The sequence below is a fragment of the Gracilinanus agilis genome, chromosome 1, assembly GCF_016433145.1.
Source record: "Gracilinanus agilis isolate LMUSP501 chromosome 1, AgileGrace, whole genome shotgun sequence".
Lineage (NCBI taxonomy): Eukaryota > Metazoa > Chordata > Mammalia > Didelphimorphia > Didelphidae > Gracilinanus > Gracilinanus agilis.
The window spans coordinates 162,633,110-162,649,114 of record NC_058130.1 but is presented as its reverse complement, the minus strand read 5'-3'; the positions used below and the strand labels follow the sequence as shown (position 1 = coordinate 162,649,114).

The window sequence follows — 16,005 nt, the reverse complement described above, 5'->3', positions numbered from 1 at the left end:
TATATATATATATATATATATATATATATATATAAACATTCTACTCTGATAGTTTCTTACCTCACTGCTAAAAGGAAAGGTATTTTTAATTTTTTGTTGAGACCAAAACTGGTTATTGTGATTCTTCAAATCTCATTCTCACTTACATTGTTAAAAATTCGCATAGTATATATTGTTCTTTGGTTTATGCTTACTTTACTTTTTTCCCTCTGGAAATTCTTCTCGCTAAGTTCCTCATTCATGGTATCTTTCTCTTTTTAAAAAATCCTTTTGGTTTTAATATCAATTCTAAGACAGAAGAGCAGCAAAGGCTAATCAAGTGGGGTTAAATGACTTGCCCAAGGTCACACAGCTAAAAATTATTGGGTCGGATTTAAACCCAGGTCCTTTCAACTCCAAGTCCGGTGATTTCCACTGGTGCTCTACCTACTTAGCTTCTCCTTCATAATGTCTTTTTTTTAAACCCTTACCTTCCATCTTGGTGTCAATACTGTGTATTGGCTTCAAGGCAGAAGAGTGGTAAGCGCTAGGCAATGGGGGTTAAGTGACTTGCTCAGGGTCACACAGGTGGGAAGTGTCTGAGGCCAGCTGCCCCCTTCATAGTGTCTTAAATGATGATTCATTGATTTCCTATACCACACTATGTCTTTATATACCATAGTTCATTCAGCCATTATACAATCTTATGGAAACCCCATTTTTGGTTTCTACCACCAAAATGTTTCTCTGAATATTTTAGTATATATTCTTCCTCTTTGGGATAGAACCAGTGGCATAAAACTCAAATAGATGGTCATATTTATTTAGAAAATCATAAATTAACATTATCTATGTTATATTGTATTATAATTTATTTTGTTAAACATTTTAATCTGGTTCTAGAGCACTGGGGAATAGAATGATATTGTGGAGCTAGGTTTGACACCTCTAGTGTGGAGGATGTTCTGACAGTGCAGAATCTTTCCTAGCTTCCCCTGGTTGAGGTCTTCTTTTTTGTGGTGATTGATTCATATTGATAATAACTGTTCACTGTGTTCTTCAGTCAGCTGAACTGATATAAAAGAATTTCATTTCCCTAGTTCTCTCTTCAGCACCTTCCTTAAGAGAACTTAAGTTTGTAAAGGTAAGAGCACTTCAGTGAGGGAAGATAAAAGCACTTAAAGTCTGAAAATTTGAGTACTTAAGTGAGGAAATTTAAGAGTACTTAAGTGAGAAAAGTTAAGAGCACTTAAGTGAGAGGACTTAAGACCATTTAAGTGAGAAAAGTTAAGAGCATTTAAATGAGGGAACTTAAGACCACTTAAATGAATAAAGAGCATTTAAGTCTATGAAAGTGAGATCACTTAAGTGAGGAAAGTTGTACACTTAATTGAGTACAGTTAAGAGCACTTAAGTGAGTGAAGTTAATAGCACTTACCTTCCTACTCAGAGCACAGTACACATATTGGAAGTTTTTACTATTTCAACATCCATTCTGGGGCCTCTGCTATTTGCCATCCATAACCACTTCACCTGACCACATGACCCATTTCAAGCAGGCCCCCATCCTGGCTTCACTATTCACTCTCTACTCCCTGGGGCCATGTTTTCACTGGATTTCTTGCCCTGGTATTTTTATCCTAGAGTTCCACTTTCCTCTTCCATCATGATCAAGTCAGTTTGTGCCTTTGCTCCAAAAGAACTGTTTCATTCTCTCTCTCTATGCTCCCATTTACTCTCATGGGCAGTCTTCCTGAAGAAAATATTCATGATATATAGGCCCAGTGCTTTTGTCTCTAACCCTCCACCTTCTCTTGTTTCTAATTTCTAAACAATTTTACCAACTCTTTTTAGCTATCCTCCCAATTTTTCCATCATGGAGAATTAAAGCATGTGTCAACTTAATTTGGAAGAGTATTCCTGAATTCTTTATAGAAATTCTTCATCCTCTATAATGGCTATCTGGGCATAATGCAATTATTCTCATATATATCCTTTTGGCAAATGCGTCTCATAAGTACTACAACAGGAGATGAAGAAATATCCTTCCCATTGGACTAACTCAACTCATTTAAGTGCCTTTCCAAGGAAATCCTTTCATTTAACTGCAACTTTTTTTGTCTCCTGGTTTTATTTAATAATAACAGTAACTAGCATTTACATTGCACTCTAAAGTATGCAAAATACTTTACATGTGTTATTTCATCCCCTCAAATAACTCTAATTTATATGATGCTGAGGTCAATGGATGAGTTTACTTCCTTCAGGTCACATGTCTGAGGCTTTCTGACTTCAAATCTAACACTTATCTGCCTTAGAGTAAAAATTTCACAATTGATATGGTCATTTTTTCTAGTATTATGTCCATTCATTGACTGATGAATAAGGATCTCACATTTCAAATACCACTCATTGTTATTATTTATAGCAAAAAATGCATTCTACTCTGCTGCCATAACTGCTGAAGAATAATAGATCACATAAAAGCAAGAACTACTTTTACTTGTTCATAGATTGTCATGATCAAGAAATTCATCAGCAACTGACCAGCTTCCTGGCTGATTCATCTTCCTAAGACACATTTTCTTTCATGTCTGCACTCTGTCCATAATTCTCCCATTGGGTTTTCCATTGCCCATATGATAAAACCTGGAATTTCTCAATCTGAATGCTACAATCTTGTTTCTAATCACACTAGTATTTCTGCTTTGGCACTTAGGTCTTCCTCTTTAGTCAGAATACCCTTGTGAGAAAGTTAGAAATACTTGAACCAGATGATAACATGGTTTAAGTGGATTCAGAACCAAAAAATACCAATGAACAGGTGAACATCCTCATTGATGAACTACTCCCCTCCATGATGAACCTTTATAAGTTAGACCAGAGGTGTCAAACACAATCCTTCCAAGTGTAACATAAACAGATTAAAATGTTATTGAGAAATATTTAGCAAAATAAAAATGTAGTAGAATATTGTTATTTGTCAATTTAGTTGTTTTTCAGTCATGTCCAACTAAAGAGTTCTTCAAGTCATCTGGACTTTTCTTGGCAAAATCACTGGAGTGGTTTGCCATTTCCTTCTCTAGCTCATTTATCAGATAAGAAAACTGAGGCAAACAAGGCTAAGTGGCTTACACATCATCACATAGCTAGTAATCTGAGATCACATTTGAACTCAGATCTTCCTCCACTGTGACACCTAGTTGCCCATATTAGGGCACAGATAATGTTAATATGTGGTTTTATGAATCAATATTCAGTCCAAGAAATCCTTACATATGATTGAGTGACCCCATTTCTATTTGAGTTTGGCACAGCTAAGCTATGAAGGCAGCTGATAAAAGGGCCTAAAAACCATGCCATATGAGATTCAGTAGAAAGAACTACTCTAACTTGCCTTCCTTAGGATGTCCAACTTTTATCCCTCCTTCTTCCTAAAGGATTGGCCTAGCTCCTTTTCTAATTGTTTATTTTTCTGATAACGGCATTCATCATTAGAAGACATTTAATGTCACTGCTTATACACAACTAATTATTGACAAAATCTCAAGCATGTACATTCATCATGTGTCTCTCTTTTCTCTTTGCATCCCTTGCCATTCTAATTCTTCATGTAGTATTGTTTTTACTGGTTATAGAGGGAGCAATACACCTCATTTAAATCACTTTTGAAATGTAATCAAACTTCCTCTTCTACACAATTCTGAGCCCCGTTCATTTTTCATCTTCCATATCTGTCCAAATATCAGGACAAGTGAACTAACTTAGTGGCCTTTCTATCCAACTGCATTCAGAATTAGGCAATGTATATTCATATATGTTCTTAATATGTTTGCCAGCATGGGGCCTGGTACGTATTACATACTTAAATGTTTGTTGGTTAAGTAATTAGTATCTGAGCTCTCTTAACCTCCTTGTCGCAGCACACCAATAAAATAAATAATTAATATAGTAAAGTAATTTAATATAATAAAATAATAAATTAATGATAAGTAGTGAATAAAATAATAATTTAATTTAAAATGATCATCCAAATCAATGTCTTTTATTCTATTTTTCATTTTTAAAACAGTTTAAACTGGGGCAGTTAAAACCTGCCTTCAGTAGCCTTTTCTCCTCTTTATCCTTTCTTCTATTTCCAGAGTTGATTATAGCCTTTGTTTTAAGAGATGATAATCATTTGACTCCATGCAGACAGCTGATTAGTAAATGACTTCCATGGCAATAATGATTCATTTCCTGTCTGATACAATATAATCCCCTGGGGGAAAAGATGGCAAACCACCCTAGTATCTTTGCCAAGAAAATCCCCATGGACAGTAAATGACATGCTATGGTCCATGGGGTCACAGAATTAGACTCCACTGAACAACTAAACAACAACAAAAGATATCTATATATAATCCAATATCCGATTCTCTTTTACTCATCTTCCAATGCTATCTGTTTGTGCATAAAAACAATAAAGGTTTACTCCATACTGTTTGCTTTTAATATATATATATAATAAAATTTATCACAGTTTTCAAATCTGTCCTGATTATCTTTGTTCTTTTCTCTATTCTCTTTTGTGAATTTTTTTTAAACCCTTACCTTCTGTCTTGGAGCCAATACTGGGTATTGGTTCCAAGGCAGAAGAGTGGTAAGGGCTAGGCAATGTGGGTCAAGTGACTTGCCCAGGGTCACACAGCTGGGAAGTGTCTGAGGCCAGATCTGAACCTAGGACCTCCCGTCTCTAGGCCTGGTTATCCATCCACTGAGCCACCCAGCTGGCCCCTTTTTGTGAATTTTTAAAAATGATTCAATGGCTTTTTTTTTATTTGGGGCATTATTGTTGCTAGCTCCATTTTCTGTTTTTGTTAATAATATATATTTTCTTTTGATTTTGTTCTAATATATCTCATTCCATAAAATCATTTATTTCTGTCAAGGAATCCCTTACTTGGGTAAGGCTTCTGTTCTTAGTTGCTTGTTCTCCTTCTAGTTCTTTCATCCAGAGCTTTTCTTCCTTCCTTCTTTCCTCCTTCCTTCTTTTTCTTCCTTCCTTCCTTCCTTCCTTTCCTTTCCTTTCTTCTCTCTTTCCTTCTTTTCATTTCCTTTCATTTTCTCCCTTCCATTTCTTTCTCTTTATTTCCTTCCTCCCTTCCTTTCTTTCCTTTCTTTCCTTCTTTCCTTCCTTCTTTTCCATCTTTGCTTGTTTCTTTCTTACTTTCCTACTTAATTTCTTATAGGTATTCCTCTAGTCCTTATGGAAAATGTTTTCTCCCCTTGTCTTTGCAGCTATTGTATAGTTATTTTCTTCTAATTTGAAATTATAACAATTCTTTATAATGATTGTTAGTTTTTCCTAATTACTTATCTCTAGTCATAGTTTTTAAGTTGACACTCTGAGCTAGAAGCAGGATCCATCCCTATAGCACTTTTAGGTGGGATAGTTGGCTGTCCTATGTCCTGACCTGGATCAATTTGGTCCTATTAATACCGCCATCTCCCAAGGTATATTTCTACTAAAAGTGCTGCTAAGTTTTAAGCCTTCTTGGATCTTTGAGACTCAGACACTCATGGGATCTTAAGACTGCTCTAAGCCTTCTCAGGGCAGAGTATAAACCCTGGAGCCCCTGGCTGTTCTGGTCTGAGGAGGTCCATTCTGCAAAGTTGCAATCAGCGCAGTGCTTTCTCATGGGAATCTGCTGCTCTTGCTCTCTCCAGATATAGAGCCTTTCAAGCCTCAGGATCTTTGATCTGTCTCTGGTTCTGCTTCTATCCTGTTTGCCTGCTCTGGTACTGGTTTTACCTGGATCCCAATTTCATCAACTTCTCTCTTTTGGGGTAGTTCTGGTATGAATGAAGTCACCTAAATCCCTTTTCTCTTTGGATTTCTTGTTTTTGGTTTTTTTTTTAGTCAGGCACTATTCCTGGTTGGTAGGTATATGGAAGCTGTGCTTCCTGCTTCTGTTCAAGTAGCCATTTGAGGTATCAGTTCTCAGCTCATTAAATTTATGATTTATACGCTTGAGACTTTTTATTTCTTAAAAACTCTATTTTTTCAGTATATTTTCTCATAGTCTTCTCCTGTGTCCATGTTCATTTTGATCTAAGGTTACATCCAATTACTGCTCTGCCGTCGAGGATCTTGTCAAATTCTTTGTAGAATTTTTATTCTCCTCAATCTTCAGCATAAATGTTGGCACATAAATCACAACTATTTTCATGTATTTTTGTTTATGGCCATCCTGGATCACTATAAAACAAGATGCCCTTTTAAAAATTTGCCTCTTCATCTCAATTGAAGGAGAGGGAGAGCATCAGAGAGGATGTAACAAGAACTGTGTTCATTAATGTCCCAATGATTAGACATTGCAATATCAAGAGAATTAAAACTCTAAACAATCCTAGACTCATTGGTAGGTTATTGTGAAAGGCATAATTAGGCCACAAAGTGTCTTAAAGAGATCTAAAACTGTCAGGGACTTGGGACCATCTGACTCAATACCTTCATTTCACATTTGCCAAAAGCTGAGACCCATGAAGTTGAAGCGATTTCCTCAAGGTCTCACAGGAAGTGAGTGCTAGAAGAGGTTGGATTTAAACTTACATCCTCAGACTCCAATGGCAGTTTCAATAAAGATATTGAAAATGGAAGAGTAATTGTTAGTAAGAATGAGAAAATGAGTGGTGTCTGGGTAACCTGACACTAAATCAAGAGCAAAAGGAAAGTTAGTTGTAGTTTTTCATTTGTTTGAGTTGTGTCCAACTCTTCATGATCCCATTTGGGGTTTTCTTGGCAAAGATATTGAAGGCATTTGCCATTTCCCTCTCCAGCTCATTTTTCCTCATTTAAAAGGAAATTGAGGCAAATAGATTTAAGTGGCTTGTCCAGACCACACAGTTTAAGATACAGTCCTTGACATCAAGGAGCTGGGTCTGATAAGGAAATCAGGCTTTATTTTAATAGATTTTTATTAATATATTTTATTTCTTTTAATTAAAGACATTGATTCAATCCTGATCCTCACTGGCCTTACTTTCCTTATCTGGAAAACAAAGAAATTGGACTAGATGACCTAGATAGCTTGCAACCAGAAATAAAGCAAGAACCAGTCAGTAGGCTTATTGGCAGTGGTAGAGTCAGCTATGTCAATCCAGACTCCCCTGACACAACTACCAAAAAAAAAATGGTCTAAGGTTAAAAGAAATAAGTGAAGGTCAAAGTGACTAAAATGGAGTTTCATCAGTGCATCTGACGCTTCTATCCTAAGAATCAGGCTAAGAGATTGGAGTGATTAGAGCTCACCTATGCTTGCAGATGAAAAACTGAATTGGCAGCTGTGGCTAAAAGAATACTAGCTAATGGATCTAGGGTTAAAGTGGTAATGTATCCCTCTGCCTAAAAAGCTATCAGCCTGAATTAATTAGAGATCTCTAAAATGATTTCATCTGTAGATTTATGAAGATGTGTACCTTCAGTCAACATCATAGGATCAAGGATTTCTGGAAGGCACTTTTTTTTTAATTAGTTTCAGAAATATTATATTACTTGCCCAGAGTCATACAGTATCAGGCAGGATTTGAATTTTGGTCTCCCTGACTCCCCAGTCCAGAACTATATCTACTCACTCTCTACATCATGGAGGCTACATGACTGAGACCTAAGATTCTCTGTAAAATGTCATTTTCCTGTGGGTAGGGCTTGTTTCCTTTCTTCTTTGTTTTTATTTCCAGAGGGATGGCAAGTACTGTTGTCCACAGCCAGTTTCAGAGGTATTCCCGCTGGACTATTATTTAGTAAGTTAAATAACGACCCTAATGTCTCATCCTGGCACGGGAGTGGCGTTGGGTCCTCCAAAACTATGCCAGTGCAAAGTATGGGACTGTTGCTAGAATTCATGACTGTTCTCTAGGTATTAGTGTATTGAAATTTAGAGAATTTTGTTAAATCATAAATGAGATCTATCCTTTATAGAGCACTTTAGGGTTTGAAAAGTACTTTATAAATATCTTCAAAACAACTATGGGAAAGTAAGTGCTCTGATTATCCTTATGTTATCAATGAAGAAACTGAGGCAGATAATAAAGTAATTTGCCCAAGGTCACACAGCTAGCAAATAAATGTTCGAGAACAATTTGTACACAGATCTCATTTGGAATCCAGTATAGCCAAAAGGAATATTCAGTTGAAGTCACACAAATCCTTCAAGTATTAAATATTTAGAGTGGTCAGGAAGTGGAAGGGCTGCTTATGTGCAAATAGTTTGAGTTATATGGAAATTAGTCATGATGGTAGTGAGGTAATAGAGCAGTGATTAGTTCTGGTATCAAATTCTGCCCCTGACACTTGCCTTTCTGACCTTGGGAAGACCTTAGGCACTTAACCATCCTAGGTTTCAGATGCCTCCCTTGTAAAATGAAGAAGTTGGAGCAGATGACCACTAAGGTCCCTTCTTCCTCTAGGCTTATGATGCTATGATTGCATTTAGTGAAAGTCAGTTAATATTGTGGTGAATTTTTACAGGAGGTACCAAGTGACTCTCTCTGACATCTTTGGCCCTTGCTCTCCTCCCTTTTATCATTGCTGTTGGAAGGATTGTTTGTGATTGTCCCATTTGGGTTCGTGGCTTGTGCTTCTCCAAGATTCTCACAGAGTGTGAGCTGTTGGAGGGAAGTGAGTGATTTTGAAACTCTGACCTCCAGCACCATTTAATGCTGCTTGTCTGAAGCCCACAGGCTGAGCTTGCTCACCTATCATGAGATAGGTGCATAGAGCACTGGATAGCGAGTCGTTGGGAAACAGCATCATGACTTGGTACAGAATAATCAGCCTGTCTAGGAGATCAGAAGGTACAGAAAGCCCTCAAACAGGTCACAAAACTGGGATCAGGTCTTTAGTTGTCATCCAGAAGATTTTGCTGTTCAGTTTTGTTTAAATCTGGCTTTAGACACTAACTAGCTGTGTGACTTTGGGAAAATCACTTGACCTTGCTTGCCTTGGTTTACTTCTCTGTAAAAATGAACTGGAAAAGAAAATGGCAAACCACTCTGGTAGCTTTGCCAAGAAAACCCCCAATTGGGGTCACAAAGAGTCAGATGTGACTGAAAGGACTAAAGAACAACAACAATTATGTCCAAGAGGTCATTTCCTGATCTGGATTTAACCCTGGTTATTTAGAGGCATACAAATGCATACACACATATATTCTTTGTGATGCCAACAAAAACAAGAAGGTGGGAAGAAATCCATTAATTGTTCTGCCTTTCCAGCAGCTATGTGTTAAGGCTACAGGAGTTTGAAAATGCCAACCCCAGGCCCTCTAGACCATAGAGATCTGCTTGGGGGCAGCCAGTGAGTCAGCCGATTACAGACCCAGATGCATTGTGGGAGAATCCTTGTAACCATCCAAATTAGAGAGAGATTGGGGAAGCCAGTTACACATGCAACCTGACTTTCTTAACTCCATAGCTATTAAGTTAAACTGTTCTGTGCTTGGCAATGACTGCAATTAGACCCAGTCCTAGTAGATGTTAGTTATATGAATGTGCCTTTTAGTGATAAGTATTAAGGAAAAGGAAAAAGAAAATAAAGAATTTAAGTACCTCAGGCCCTTAATAGTGCAACCAGGGAGCCACTTAAAAGTATATTTGGAGGCAGCTAAGTAGCTCCATGGATGGAGATCCCAGCCTGGAGATCCTGAGTTCAAATTTGACTTCAGATAATTCCTTGTTGTATGACCCTGAGCAAGTTATCTAACCCCCATTGCCTAGCCCTTACCTCTCTTCTGCCTTAGAACAATATATAGTATTGATTCTAAGAAGAAGGTAAGGAAGGCGAGGAGTTGGTTTTTTTAAGCATGCTTTTGGGGTGGCCAATAAATTAAGTCATATTCAGCCAGTAACCCATAATCACAATAGGCAGAGATCTCAGTGGGAGTTTATAAGTTTGTTAGGGGTAGACCTCCAGAGGAGAACACTGGAAGCAATGAGTAGAAGTTATAGTAAGGCTAAACTGGTCTCAAATAAAGAAAGAACAGCTGTGGAAAAAAAAAACTTATCAATAGCCACATATAGTGCCAAGTTTTCAAGAAGCACTTACCATTTGCCAGGCATTGTGCTAGGCATATGTGGGACTAAAAAACAAACATAAAAAAAAATAGAGTCTGCCACTAACCTGAAGAGCTTACATTTTTATTGGGGAGGAGCACTATATACATGGAAAAGTAAATATAAAATACAGAACTACCACGGGGAGGGCACTAGCCCCTGGAAGGTAGATAGCTGCTATAGGACTTACAGTGAGGAGCTTTGGGTTCAAATCCCCTGTTCTGCCCATTGCTGACTGTGAACCTGAACAGTTTCTTCACCGGTCAATTGCAAGATTCTTTCCTGTTCTAAACCTCTGATCCAATTCACCACAACCAGTTAGCTTCAGATTCCTCATCTGTAAAATGAGAAAACTGTATTTGTTGTTGAGTCTTGTCCAACTCTTCATGACCCCGTTTGGGGTTTTTTGGGCAAAGACACCGGAGAGTTCGTCATTTCCTTCCCCACATCATTTGACAGATGAGGAAATTGAGACAAGCCGTCGAGAGACAGATCCAGAGTGACTTGGCTAGTAGTTATCCAAGGCCAGATCTGAACTCAGAAAGATGAGTCTCCCTTTCTCCAAACCTGGCGCTCTATTCACTGTACCGCCTGGCTGCCCTGAATCTGTACTAGATGACGTCCTAACTTCTTTCCAATTATACTGTAGTCAATATTACAATGATATGATAAAATAGGGAAATCAGAAGAGGCTTCATGTAGGAGGTGGCCCTTTAGCAGTCCCATGGAGGAAGCTAGGGGTACTATATATTCCAGGCAAATGCTGCAGCAATATATAATAATCCTGAAAGGGAGGGAAGAACCCGATTGCCAAGGGCTCTGAATGCAAAACAAGAAGTTTTTAAGGTAATAAGCAGGTTATCCATAATAACATATAGTGGGTTAGAGATTATTCAGGCTAGTAGATCACATTCAAAAGATTGTTTGTGTTAAGGTTTGTTTGTTTTTTTAATATGCCCTCTATATTTATCTTTAAAGTAAAATATAAGCTAGTACCATACTATGCATGGAGGTAGTTCCTGATTCTGCCACCAGGTGGCAGGAGCAGCCAATCATCCTGAGGACTGATAAAAGTAGGTTTTCGTCAATCAGTATTTCAGATTCTATATCCCCCCTACTGCATTGTAGAGCACCCAACGCATCTCCTGTGTCTGACATTACTCTCTAGCTAATAAAAAAGTTCAGTTAATAGCACCAAAAATACACAGGACAGGGGCAGCTGGGTAGCTCAGTGGATTGAGAGTCAGGCCTAGAGATAGGAGGTCCTAGGTTCAAATCTAGCCTCAGACACTTCCCAGCTGTGTGACCCTGGGCTAGTCACTTAACCTCCATTGCCTACCCTTACCACTCTTCTGCCTTGGAGCCAATACACAGTATTGACTCCAAGGTGGAAGGTAAGGGCCTAAAAATAAATAAATAAATAAAAATAAATGGGGCAGCAAAGGGGGAATTATTAGATTAACAACTCAATCTAAGAATGGTTAACAATAAGATTAATAACCCAATCTAAGAGATCTACCTGGGCCACAGAGAAATTGTGGCTGGCCCATGACCACACAGTCAGTTTCATATTGAATGCCTAACACAGCTCCTATACCCAGAGGTTCCTGATGCCAAAGCCAGCCCTCTAGCTTCTTGCCCATATTGCTCTCTTATTTCAGCTTTACTGTCTTTTTCCTTTCTCCAAATCCATACACTCCACCCCAATGACTTTTATCAGTATCTACCTTTCTTCTGATGAGCCCTGAATTCATTCTCAAACTTTGCAGCTCAAAAGAAATCGCAAAAATCTCAAAAGAAAACACAATTGTTCTTGATTTTTTTAATTAATTTTTTTATTTTTATTTCATTTGTTCACTTATTTATTTATTTAAATGCTGGTTTTTCTTTATTGATTTTTTTAATACTACTTTTCTTTAAGGGGGAAGATATCAAGGACCAGAGTGGGTCAGGAAGATCTTCACTAAGAAATCGTAATGAATACAATGGGGATAGTATACATACTCAGCAGGTAAGATTTTATTATTTTTTTGATCATTATTGTTGAAAAGAAACACAAACTATAGTTGGGGGGGGGGGTTGTGATTCCAAGGCACAAAAGTAATGGGACACTTAGTGATCTGGAGGAAAGGAAATATACCTCAATAGCATTTTGAATTAGTCAGAAGGCCAAACTCTGGAGTTAAGAAGACCTGCATTCAAATCCTACATCTGACATATACTGGCCTAATCAGCTTACTTAGTGCCTCAGGCAACTCTGAATATAAGTTGTTGTTGTATTGTTGTTGTTGTTGTTGTTGTTGTTGTTGTTGTAGTAGTAGTAGTAGTAGTAGTAGTAGTAGTAGTAGTAGTAGTAGTAGTAGTAGTAAGCCCTTAGCTTCTGTCAATTCTAAGACAGAAGAGCAGCAAGGGCAATGGGGTTAAGTGATTGGCCCAAGGTCACACATCTAAGAAGTATCTGAGGTCAGATTTGAACCCAGGTTTTCCTGACTCTATACCTGGTGTTCTATCCCATATGTTACTTAGCTGCCCCTCTCTCTGAATATAAGTTGCAGAAGAAGTATATTAGAGAAGAGTTCTCCACATAGAATTCACATCTGTTTTTAAAAAGAAACAAAAAAAATGCATAAGATAAAAAGGGAAAATAGTTCTAGGCTATTGTCCTAATAGGACAGCAAAAGATTAATGAGATCTTCATAGATTTAGAGCTAGAAAGAATCTTGGAGATCACCTAATTCAACCCCCTTATTTTAAAGATGAGAAGTATATATATATATATATAATAATTATAATAACCAGAATCTGAACACAGATCTTTTGACTTTTGATCCAATTCCTTTTCCTAATGAGATGACACAGGGCCTCTCATTTTGCTGACATCTCTCATTTTTCTAGGTTATATCACCAGTTCCCTTTTTTCCCTAGTCTCTCTTCCCAAGGCAAGAAATGTTAGCTTAAGTTATAGAAGCCGAAGTCCAAGCCAAATATAGATCTTGTTAGAAAGAATTTCTAAAAAAAAGAGAAAGAAAGAAGAATATCTAAATATTTGAGAGATTGTCCAAGCTCCTTGGGATAGGACTGGTAGAGAAGATAATGATAAAAACATATGGCACATAACTAAAGACTTTGTGGAGAGGAAAGAGTTCAGCATCACCTTCCTTCAGTATCAGCATGGAAATAAAAACATTATTCCATTCCATCAACTACTGTCTATTTAGCAATTAACATAGTTGTTAGTTGTTAGAAAATAGGAGAATAAATTTAGGGTTAGTGGTACTAGGATAGAGTCCTGGGTACTTACTAGCTATGTGACTCTGGTCAAGTCACTTAACCTGTTTGCCTCAGTGTCCTCATCTGTCAGAAATGAAGAAGGAAATCGCAAACCATTCCAGTATCTTTACCAAGACAACTCCAAATGGAGTCATGAGAAGCTGGTATCAACAATAACAAATAGGGGAGCAACAAAGATAATTTAAGCAGATCTTTTCTTTTATAGAGCTTATAGTCTACCAGAAATGATATGTACAAACCTGATAATTACCAGGATCCCATCTACATCTTGGGAGTTAAGGGCATGGAGCACCCACAATCTAGAAAATCCACATAGATTTGGGAACATCATAGAACACTATATAAACAAATAAAGACTCACAGTCACTTGTAACTATATTCTTTTTAAGAGTTCATTCCAAATACTGTGTAACTCCTATTATGCTATATTAAGTTCCTGCTGCATTCAGTGCAGTCCTGTACCATCAACTTCTTCATCAAGCTAGCACATCTTAGACTGATCTTTAATTTAGATAACAGTGTCCATAGATAGAAACCATTTTCCCAGGGCCCCCACTATCAGTGTCTTACAGTTTATCTTCCAGCCTTTCTGGGCCAAATGCTGACAAACTATCTGATATTTCTCAATTCTGACAGCTCTGACCAATTGGAGGGCAGAATATCTGTTTTCAAAGGGTATGGTACTGCCTATGTTAAGTGACATATTTTTAAAAACCTTTTATACACAGATTTATTAAGTATAATTTTCATAACAGAACAAAAGGACTTGTAAAAATCCTTAGTCACTGAATGCTTGATTTACTTGCCAAGCAAAGAAAGGCAGAAGCCAAAGAAGCACTAATTTAGAATACAAACTCATTCGAAAGTCATGTAAAGAAGGATATTTCTACATGCCATCATTTCATGGAACAAAGAAAGGCAGTGGAGGATAAATGCGGCCTCTGTTTTTAATTATGGCAAAGGATCCAAATAGCTAGTCATCCCCTACATTAGAGTTCTTATTTCCAAGATCACTAAATTTGATCTTAAGGTCTCTTTCAGATCTGGAACTATTACATTTACCCTAAATCTCAGTTGGTTTTTTTCCAGCACTTTGGTGGTTTTGACTGGTCCATTTACTCATTCATTTATTTAATTATTTACTTGCCCACTTAATTAATTAATCAATTAGTTGGTTAATTATTTTTTAAGCCCTTAACTTCTGTGTATTGGCTCCTAGGTAGAAGAGGTAAGGATGGGCAATGGGGGTCAAGTGACTCGCCCAGGGTCACACAGCTGGGAAGAGTCTGAGGACGGATTTGAACCTAGGACCTCCCATCTCTAGGCCTGACTCTCAACCCACTGAGCTACCCAGCTGCCCCTTGACTGGTCTATTTAAAAGAGCATCATACCATCAGTTAATAGCGTCACTCAGCTAAAAACTACTGTGCATTTCATCTGATGCCCTACACTGACAGTGCTTATCTCCAGAGTCCAAATCTCTTGGCCCCATTCAATGGGTCGCAGTATGGTCTGGCTCTGTGAATCAATAACCAGACTGCCTATCAGGTAAATGATGCCTCCCTCATTTAAAAAACAATTGAGGCCGCAACCATTGAGGTAATAGAATTTACTTTACGTAACTTGGTTGGGTTTACAGACTAGATGCTGTTTAAAATAATATCTCATCACTTGTTTCAAGTTTTTCTCTACTCCTTCTAGAGCCAACAGATTGTCATAGCATCATAGAGCCAAGACACCATTATTTGCTTTCTGATCAATTCAGTTTTTAGCTAACAATCATTGGGAGGCCACCCATAGCCTGAATCAGATATTGGATGCTACTGAACCTCCATGGAGCCATATTTAAATAAATTCCCAGTCTTCTGGTTGAGAGTCATGCTTGATTCTTTTCCTTACCTTATCACTAAGAGTCAACCCAGAAAAGTTGATACCAGAATCTTCACTCCATGAGCTAGCTGGCAGCTTCACACAACACTCATTTTATAGAGGACATACAGAGATTGAACACCAGATTTTTAAAGGAGATATAGCCATCTCTTGGAATTTTAAAAAAATTCTTCATATCAGTTCTCTTTGTGGTGGCAAAGAACTGGAAATCAAGGGGGTATCCATCAACTGGGAAATGGCTAAACAAATTGTGGTATATGATTGTGATGGAATACTACTGCACCATTAGAAAAGATAAGCAGATTATTTTTTTTAAAACTTGGAAAGAACTACCTGAAATAATAAAAAGTGAAATGAATAGATCCAAGAGAACATTATAAACAGTTACAGATTTGATATTTGAAGAATTAACTCGTGAAAGTTCACCTCAAGAGAATGACCTGATAAGTAGAAAGATGAAGACATAATTTATATACACATATCTGTTTGCCAGGTGATACCTTCTATGGTGTGGGGAGGGCAGGGAGAGGGCAAAGATAAAAATTAAATTAAAATAACATAATTAATTTAAAATTTTTTTAATTAAAAAATCTTTTTGCTCAAGAGTTTGAAGGCATTCCTGGAAACTACACCATTCTTAAGGTGGAACAAGGATACATATTTGGTCTTATTGAAATATAACCCCACCAGGGCAACTAAATGGCTCAGTAGAGAGAGAGCCAGGTATACGGCCAGGAAGTCTCAGACATT

General features: G+C 37.5%; 1 protein-coding gene across 1 annotated transcript in view; it reads left to right on the top strand.

Annotated features, from left to right (window-relative positions):
• The window catches only part of SLC28A3 (solute carrier family 28 member 3), a 135,447-nt gene that overhangs the window by 47,861 nt on the left and 71,581 nt on the right, over window positions 1-16,005 (top strand). Inside the window, exon 3 of the mRNA XM_044678073.1 lies at window positions 11,996-12,085. Within this exon, the coding sequence (XP_044534008.1) occupies window positions 11,996-12,085 (90 nt within the window). The remainder of the gene's footprint in view (window positions 1-11,995; window positions 12,086-16,005) is intronic.